The 10311-nt window shown below is 40.2% G+C and overlaps 1 protein-coding gene across 12 annotated transcripts in view; it reads right to left on the reverse strand.

Annotated features, from left to right (window-relative positions):
* The window catches only part of TENM4 (teneurin transmembrane protein 4), a 2098843-nt gene that overhangs the window by 185860 nt on the left and 1902672 nt on the right, over positions 1-10311 (reverse strand). For all 12 annotated transcript variants that reach the window (XM_077451390.1, XM_077451387.1, XM_077451388.1 and 9 more), the window contains one exon: positions 1327-1512. In XM_077451390.1, the coding sequence (XP_077307516.1) occupies positions 1327-1512 (186 nt within the window). The remainder of the gene's footprint in view (positions 1-1326; positions 1513-10311) is intronic.

Genomic DNA, 10311 nt, shown 5'->3' on the forward strand with positions numbered 1-10311 from the left:
TAGGGGACCAGCTTGTAATGCCCAAGTTTTTTGGAATAGTATGTCAACCAAACTCATATAATGAGTGATGGTCAGGTGTTACACAATTGGTCATATAGTGTATAAGTAGGCAACATTGGAGTAAAGAAAAACTTGCCCAAACATGAAATGCTGGTCAAGATTCTGAAAGTCAAGCCCTCTAAAAGACAGAGCCGTTGGAGGTACAATTGCTCATCCATGACCCCAACCCATGCTCTGAACACTGGGCTCCATCTTACACCCCCCACCACGACTCAACAAACCCAATTAAGTTATCACAATAGACCAGGGGACTAAAGCCAGATCTACAGAATCTGTAGCAGCTACTGCGGCCACCTCTCTCCATGAGTCCGGCCCTGACCCGAGTGAAAAAATAGTCTCACTGCTTCATATAAGGGCTCCACCATTTTTGAGGTTCTGAAGAGGTCAGCTTGGCATCTCAAGGGTACGATCTACTAGTCACCTGGCCAAGATCTGCTTTGATGGACAGGTGACCTACCCCCCGTAATACACCATTAGAACACTAAACAGGGTTTATAAGAAAGGTGATTGTAAGGGAATATTAAAACTGGAAAAAAACATTAATGCTGTGGATCAATAGTCACAGTGAACTGCAGCTCTATTCAATCTCTTAATCTGGTAAACTGAACCCTCTGTAGGTTCTATATATAATTGTATTCTATTTTATATGTATTGCACAATGCCCTCACTGTGCACACGGCACTAATAATGTTTTCAGTACATGATTTGCATTCTTTCGAGTCCTGATTAGAATTAGCCTGCCTATGTTACGCCCCTTGTTACCATAAACATACAATTAAAATATTAATGTGATACCTACGTAATCATGTGTATAAAAACCTTCAAATACGTCATAATAAAGGAGAACAGTTATTTGGAAAGATGCTGAGCGTATCTTTTGTGTCTGTTCCCTACTGCAGTAGTTATTATTAATTTGGAACCACTAATCAATATGAGGATAGGAGTTGCCTATCTACAAAATATCCATTTAAATACCAAAGGGGCCTGAATCATTATTCATCGTAATTACAGTAGAGGTATTGATAAATGCATAAATTGTAACTTGAACATGCTTCAATTTTTTTTTTTTACTTATTGGTCTCCTAACCACCAAATGAAAGGACATTTTGATACAATCCAACATGGAATATGTATGAAGCTGAGAACCCAGGACGAAGCCGAACATGCCATGAGGACACTCCTTTAAATACTGAAAGCATGCCTCACTCCCTGGAGCATTTCAATTTTGAACATTGTAAATGCATTTTAATTTTTCATCTGTCCTACCAATGGTGCAGTGCTCTCCATTCCAGCCGGGGCTGCATTCACATTTGCCATCTCGACACGTTCCATGCTCATTGCATCGTGGATGACAGGCCCTCTGATCACAAGCAGTTCCCATCCAACCCTCGTCGCAGCGACAGCTGCCTCCGATACACATGCCGTGACCTCCACAGTCCGCTGCGCAGATTTCTGTTGGAGAGCAGAAAAAATGCAAATAGAACATGAAAATAATAACCAAAAAGTGGAACTCAAGCAAAAATAGTTTCCAACAGATTGATTGAGATTTTTTTTTTTTTCCGTTAATCTCTTTGACCCAATGGAACGATTTTACCATCACATTCTATCCTGACAACACAACAGAAGGTGAAAATGTCTCCAACGCCTATAAAAAACCTTGCTCTTATTTTTAGTTATGACAATAGAATTGGGAATTAGGAATGCACCTTTTTATATACGTTTCCCTTTCCTTTTGTGTCGTGTAGGAGTTCTTTGTTTTTATGGTTTCTCTTTGTCTTTTTGGAAAATGTTTTTGCATTGCATTAATAAAAAGAAAAAAAAAAACTTGCAAAGATTTTAACTCTTCCCAAACATAAAAAACTTACAACTTAAACATACTATAAATAATAATAAACATACACCCACCAGCCACTTTATTAGGTACACCTGTTCAATTGCTTGGTAACACAAATTGCTAATCAGCCAATCACATGTCAGAACTTTATGCATTTAGGAATTTTGACGTAGTGAAGACTACTTGCTGAAGTATAAACCAAGCATCAGAATGGGGAAGAAAGGGGATTTAAGTGACTTTGAACATGGCCCGTTGGTGACAGACAGGCTGGTCTGCGTATTTCAAAAACTACTGATCTACTGGGATTTTCACGCACAACCATCTCTGGGGTTTACAGAGAATGGCCCGAAAAATAAAATTTCCAGTGAGCGGCAGTTGTGTGGAGGAAAATGCCTTATTGAGGTCAGAGGAGAATGGGCAGACTGGTTTGAGATGACAGAAAGGCAACAGTAACGCAAATAACCACTTGTTACAACCAAGGTATGAAGAATACCAACTCTGAACGCACAACGCATCGAACATTGAAGCAGATGACCACACTGGGTGACACTCCTGTCAGCTAAAAACAGGAAACGGAGGCTACAATTCGCACAGGCTCACCAAAATTGGACAATAGAAGATTGGAAAAACTTTACCCGGTCTGATGACTCTCGATTTAAGCTGTGACATTCATATGTTAGGGTCAGAATTTGGTATAAACAACATGAAAGCATGGATCCATCCTGCCTTGTATCAAAGGTTCAGTGGTGATGGTGTAATGTGGGGGATATTTTCTTGGCACACTTTGGACCCCTTAGTACCAATTGAGCATCGTTTAACCTCCACAGCCTCCCTAAGTATTGTTGCTGACCATGTCCATCCCTTTATGACTACAGTGTACCCTTCTTCTGAAGGCTCCTTCAAGCAGGATAATGCACCATGTTACAAAGCTCAAATCATCACACCACTGGATTCTTGAACATGACAATGAGGTCACTGTACTCCAATGGCCTCTAAAGTCACCAGATCTCAGTTCAATAGAGCACCTTTGGGAGATTTGCATCATGTATGTGCAGCCGACAAACCTGCAGCAACTGCGTGATGCCATCATGTCAATATGGACCAAAATCTCTGAGGAATGTTTCCGACATCTTGCTGAATCTATGCCACAAAGAATGAAGGCAAAAGCTGGTCCAACCTGGTACTAGCAAGGTGTACTCAATAAAGTGGCCAGTGAGTGTATTCTCTCATATAATAATGTGGCACCAGATCCAGGATGATTTTTGAATTCCTTTAGCCTTGCCTTGCAACAGTTTACCTGCTCTTTGGCTTTGTGGGAAGGAAACCAAGTGATCTGCACATTGCCCTAACCTCAACCCCATTGAACACCTTTGGGATGAATTAGAACTCTCATTGTAAGCCAGGTTTTCTCACCCAACATCAGTACCCAACCTCACAAATGTTCTTTTGGCTGAATGGGCACAAATACATCCGACACACTCCAAAATCTTGATGAAATTGTTCCTAGAAGAGTGTAGGTTGTTATAGATTGAAAGTGTTGGGGGAAGGCATCTCAATATTAATGGCCATGGTTTAGGAATGGCATCTCTACCAAGCTCATGTAGGCCATATTATGTAGCTTGACAGCTAAAGGAAGGAAAAAGGCATTTTTTTTACAGCCCAACACAAAAAGGTACACGATAAATAAAGGCAAGAAAAGCAGCATGGAATTTCATCATAAAACCACGAACAAGAATTGTCTAGTTATTACTAGAAAGATATCAAAGAAAGGCCATTTTTCATATAAAAGAGAGTGAAATTGACTATTGTGATCAAAACTCAGGATGTCAGCAGTGGGTTACAATAGTCCAGATGAGAAAGGAGAGTAAAAAAAGTTTTATTTACAAAGCCTTAAATCAATAACACCACAGAGGATTAACAAAAAAAAATAAAAAAATTTAGCAAACGCACTTGATGCAGACGATCGATCAGAAGATCCTCTTTCTCCAAAACAAGTTTGGTGGGCAACACATGGGGAGTTTCCACATCAATACCTCTCCATACGTATTGTAAGAGAGAAAGAATTCCTGTAGCTCATAGCACTAATCCTCTCAGACAATAAGAATCTTATAAGACGATTACAAAGAAGAGGGAAGAGAAAGAGAGAGTGAAGACGGGACCTGAAATTGTGAAGGTCTCTCTTGATTGATTTGCCTATTTATTGCCTAATTCTGTCACAATGAAAAAAAAAAAAAAAAAAAAAAAAAAAGCTTTTGTGCCAAGCAAAAATCCGAATGGGAGAGTCGGGGAGGGGTGGGCAGCCAAATCTCCTCTGCTGAATGTTACAGAAGTCATATTTAATTAAAAACTAGTTAAGTGTGAAAACAATGCGAGGAGAAATCAGTGATAATGCAGTCGAGAGCGGCAAAGTCTGTTGTGTAGCTTGTTAACCTGCCATCCTGACTGAATTTCATTAATTTTATATTTTTTTTTTAAACTAGACCCTATGTTCTTAAGATAGAATATTTTGCTCATCTCAAAGGTATGTGAGTTCTGACAAGTCTATATTTGTATGCGCAAAATGAAATGCAGGAGGAACTTCCTACTGTTAAGAGCTACTAGGATTAAAAAGAAAAGAGAGACAAGTACCTATATTTGTGAGCAACCATTTTCAAGGATGAGGCACACGAAGGGCAAAAATAGAACCAAAATATCTGATGAGCATCCTAAGGATTCATTGAGAATTGCTACTACATCCATCGAGCCAGATATTGATTTGTTAGTTTATCAAAAAACAGTGTTAAATATTGCACTAGTTTTATGTTGTCCTCTTTTACTTTTATAATAATAATAATAAAAAAAAATTGTTTTTATTACTTATAAAAGGTACATCTTTATCTATATTAGCGATCAACTTGTGATCTACCAGAATTTTTCTGCTCATCCACCATCCTCATTGATCGTGTATTTTAGGCGTGTCCCAAGACAATTCCTCTTCTTTCAAAGTGGCCCAGGAAGGTCGATAGGTTGGACACCCCTGGTGTACTTTTTCGACTTACCTGAATCTGTAGTCACTTGACCGCTAACCCTGCCTCCTCGGGGAGTGAATATTGGACTGCAGTCCACTGTTGACTAGTTTTTTTTGTCCCCCCTTGTCTTGAAGTTATCATACTGTCACTTAAAGAACCTGTAAGCACCCTGAACCTGGACCCAATGAGAGGTGTCCAGGTCACCAGACACCAACTTGGGCACTTTAAGGACTTTCATACTCTGCATTCCAAAGAGAGAAGATTTGAGAGCTGGCACATCAGGACCATGGGTTCACAGGGTTTAAAGGAGCACTTGGACCATTTACATTGTGTTTTAAATTGCTGGAGAGGTGGGTGAGGGTTTTGTCCCGGAAAGATTCGTTTTGGGGGGGGGCTTGACATAGTTACATAGTTAGTCAGGTTGAAAAAAAGACACAAGTCCATCCAGTTCAACCACAAGAAAAAAATACAAATAAATAAATAATAATAGTATCATACAATCCCATATACCCAATTCTATACCCACAGTTGATCCAGAGGAAGGCGAAAAACCCCAGCAGAGCATGATCCAATTTGCTAAAGCAAGGGAAAAAATTCCTTCCTGATCCCTCGAGAGGCAATCGGATTTTCCCCGGATCAACTTTACCTATAAATGTTAGTACCCAGTTATATTATGTACACTTCGGAAATAATCCAGGCCTTTCTTAAAGCAATCTACTGAGCTGGCCAGAACCCCCTCTGCAGGGAGTCTATTCCACATTTTCACAGCTCTTAGTGTGAAAAAATCTTTCCGTATTTAAAGATGAAATCTCTTTTCCTCTAGACGTAAAGAGTGCCCCCTTGTCCTCTTTGTTGACCGTAAAGTAAATAACTCAACACCAAGTTCACTATATGGACCCCTTATATATTTGTACATGTTGATCATATCCCCCCTTAATCTCCTTTTATCATGAATGAATAAATTCAGTTCCTCTAATCTTTCCTCATAGCTGAGCTCCTCCGTGCCTTTTATCAGTTTGGTTGCTCTTCTCTGCACTTTCTCCAGTTCCTCGATATCCTTTTTAAGAACTGGTGCCCAAAACTGAACTACTTATTCCAGAGGAGGTCTTACTAATGATTTTAACAGGGGCAAATGATATCTCTCTTGACTTGAGGACCACCTACATATCACGGTTAAAGAGGGATTCCACCTACAAAAAAAATATTAAAAGCCAGCAGCTATAAATACTACAGCTGCTGACTTTTAATAAACGGACACTCACCTGTCCCGGGTTCCAGCGATGCCGGCAGCCGAGGCCGATAGATCGCTCGGCCCTCGGCTGCTGCCGCCATCATTCTAGGTGAGGGAATCAGGAAGTGAAGCAAATTGGCTTCACTTCCCGGTTCCCTACTGCGCATGTGCGAGACGCGCAGCGCAATAGGAATTGTCCGCGCTGTCTCTGAGACCCGTGTGTGTCCCAGCAGACAGCGCGGCAGGACAGGAAATGGCGTAGACTCCCACGGGAGTCTATGCCCGGAAGTGGGTGTAAATACCTGTCTTTGACAGGTATCTCCACCCCCCTCCCCCCTGAAAGGTGCCAATTGTGACACCGGAGGGGGGGAGGGATCCGATCAGCGGAGGTTCCACTTTAGGGTGGAACCCCGCTTTAAGTGCTGGACTTTGATTCATGTGTTCGGATTACTCTCAGAGTGCGTTCACTTTTTGAACGGTCATTTCATTATCTGATTATATGAGGATTGGTTTTAACAAAAAGGGCTTTTCATATATTTATTTATGCTAGGAACATAGTACAAAAGCATTACGAGTATCTGCTTTTCTAAGGAGTATTTTAGATGGAGAGGTCAACAGCAGCAGCCTACAAAATGTTCTCAGCAGAGGTTTCCTTGCATTAAAAAAAGCTGTGTTTCCAAGACAACTGAAATGTTTCAATAAATAAATAAAAATCAGAAAACAAATCTCATTGCCGCCTGGGAGCCCGGCCACCACCATCCACCCCAGCCCTGTTGCAGAAACATTGCTGGGTCCACAAGCCGGAAAAGTCAACAACTTTCAAAGTAAATATTCACGTAAGACACTTTCCAGTTTCCAGAGTATTTATTGAAGTGAAAATAAATTCATCCACTTTTTGCATGGAAGCTTTATGACTAAGCACACTATAGCGCGAACACGGCAAAGCATTCTGATGATGACCCGCTGTGATCACTTTATTTTGTACTTCAATAAATACTCCAGAACCTTTCAACAATCCTACACAGACCCATTTCTTTTGAAAAATGTATTTTATAATTTTGTTTACATTTTTAAGCACTTAAGCTTTTATTTCAAAATAATACAATTTACAATGTGCTTTAAAATAGAAGACTATTAACTTATTGACTTATTACTAAGGTTTTTCGTCTCCGATGAGATAAATTTACGAATAATGAGAAGTGTGCTTCTGTGCTTTCATCTGTTTTGATAGTGGCTGGCAGAATAGGAGAGGTCTAAGGGGGTGCGTAAACTAATTCCAGCCATAATGAGAAGGCAAGGGGATACTCAGTATCCTGAGTACTACAAAGCATTATACATGCAGCAGCTGTGCATGGGGCAGGGTGTCGGTAGTCTGGAGTGCTTGGATATCCTGGTATTTGACATCAGTGAGAGAGAAGGCCCTTGAGGTCCGATCCATAGATGGTCAAGTACAGATCTAATTTGTTGATTGCGTTTCATAATAAAGTAGACATGTGATCTGAGGTCTGTGGCTCAGTAAGATTTTAGATATTAACCCTACACCAAGAAAAAGCCTAGAACAGTCTAATCTATTGGTAAGTAGCACAAGTTTTTACCCAATCAACAGGCAGTCAGTGGGGAGGATGGAATACATGGCTGTACAATGGCCATACTTGTTTGAAGGTGCTAAGTAAATGACCTTTGATATTGACTCAACATGATCCTTAAAGAAAACCTGTAAGCTTCGTAGGTTATATTTGGCAAGAGAAAGGCAGGAACCTCTCCAGGTTTTATTGCATTTGTAAACCCATTGGGTAGATGTTCCCTCATTTCCGGTGTAATCACCGGGACAGGAAATTAGGGCAATTTCTAACAGTGACATAGGCTGCAATAAAATCCGTGGAAGGGTTAAAATTCCTCTCTGGTTAAGGAGATTGCCTTTGTTTTCTAAGTGATGATTGAGAGACATGAGTTGCAGAAAGATTTCACCAGTGAGGCCCATTATCTAGAGGAAAAAAAGCTTTTGCTTCAAGTACAACTAAAGTAATTTTTTTTTTTTTTTGTTTTGGATAGAGTGCCGATTGTGTAATTAGGGTCTTCCATAGCAAATATCAAGTCAAAGCTTGGCATACATGCAAGCTTTAGGTCAACAAACCGTGGACGACTCGTGATTTAAGATACCTGAAGATATAAGATGGCCCTCTGCAGACCAGCAGACGGTTGAGCATAAGTTTGTAAAGCACTCAGCAATGCTCCAAATAAAATTTAGCCTAAGGGTTATGACATTGTTCCTGCCCATCCATCTACCACCATCTTTAGAAGAAAGAAAAAAACGCACACACATTTCTCTTGAACTGAGTGATGCATGACTCGTTATATGGCAGGCTGTAGCAAGCGGCTTTGCTCTAAGCCAGATCTATTTTCTTCTATTAGAGCTGACCTGATTAGTATAGAAGTCGTCTACTGGGGTTTGGGGAGATAATGAGATAACAACACACAATAGGTTCTTAAGAGCAAAACTTAATTTGCCAAGTACAGTTTGCTTAACCCATTGTGCATATTACAGTTTTATAACTGGCCATCTATATAGGAGGTTATGCGAATTCGGGGTTTCCATGGCAACCCACTTCAGCCTTTAGTAACCGACCAAAAAAAAAAAAAAAACATGATAACCAGGAGGGAAGTGACTCCTACCCACTAGATCATTGTGTTTACCTGACAATTCTCTGGGGACACCGTTATCGGGAAAGCAAGGTATTTTCAGCAACCACACATTTTCACTCATTATTGCAATGTTTACCTTAAAGTAATTTTGAATGTGACTTTTATATATTTTTTCCAGCTCTTCCATAATTTGATATGGTATTAAAAGTGACCCGTCAGTAAGGGATCTAATTTATAAACTAAACCCAGACTGTAAAAATAAAAAATAAAATTCTTTCCATCGGCCTGTGTCTTAAAATTGTATTGGACTTCTTGTCACAGCATATATTGGACACTTGCAGCTAGATAAAATACATCCTCTCCATCAGGAGCTGTGAGTCCTTCTGCCCGGCCCTAGGTCACCAAAAGGACCACTGTGACCGCTTGTTTGGTGCCGTTATATCTTACTCTATAGACCAGCCTTACTCAACCTTTTCAACACAGAGGAACCCTTAAAATAACGCCTAATAAAAATGACTATACCTACAACTCATGATACATTAGTGTGATTGTCAGTGGGAAGATTGCCCCTTTACATTTGTGGTCATTGGGAAGAATTACCCCCTACAGATGTCTTAAAAAAGATCAATGGTGTCAGCGGGAACTTACGTGAGAGGCAGGAATTGCTCATTGCTCAAAGAGCCTGTAGCAACCTCTGGAGGGACCCTAGTTGAGAACCTCTGCTATAGATACTGCATACACGTGGGCAGCACAAAAGCTTGGCAGTTAACACTAATGCACACTTACATGAAATTTGCATGTTCTCCCGATGCTTGCGTTGGGTACCTCCGGTTAATCCAGCTTCCCTCCACACTCCATAGACAGGCTGGTAGGTTAATTGGCGCCTGCCTAAATTTGACCTATGGGTATGTATTCAATGAGACAGGGACCTTAGAATGTAAGCTCCCTGAGGGTAGGAACTGATGGAAATGTACAATAGGTAAAGCACTGCATAAATTGTCGGTGCTATATATAGTGCCTCCAAAAGTATTCACCCCCCCCCCCCCTTGGCTTTTTACCTATTTTGTTACATTAAAGCCTTTAGTTAAATTTTTTTTTAATCAGAATTATGTGTGATGGATCAGAACACAATAGTCTAAGTTGAAGAAAAATTTTAAAAATATATACATAAAACTATTTTTCAGAAATAAAAAACTGATAATTGCCATGTGCGTATGTATTCACCCCTTTGTTATGAAGCCCATAAAAAGCTCTGGTGCAACCAATTACCTTCAGAAGTCATATAATTAGTGAAATGATGTCCACCTGTGTGCAATCTAAGTGTCACATGATCTGTCATTACATATACACACCTTTTTGAAAGGCCCCAGAGGCTGCAACACCTAAGCAAGAGGTACCACTAACCAAACACTGCCATGAAGACCAAGGAACTCGCCAAACAAGTAAAGGACAATGTTGTTGAGAAGTACAAGTCAGGGTTAGGTGATAAAAAAAAATATACAAATCTTTAATGATCCCTAGGAGAACCATCAAAT

Source organism: Lithobates pipiens, unplaced genomic scaffold (genome assembly GCF_037356315.1).
Source record: "Lithobates pipiens isolate NorthernLeopardFrog02 unplaced genomic scaffold, aLitPip1_a1.2 Scaffold_23, whole genome shotgun sequence".
NCBI lineage: Eukaryota > Metazoa > Chordata > Amphibia > Anura > Ranidae > Lithobates > Lithobates pipiens.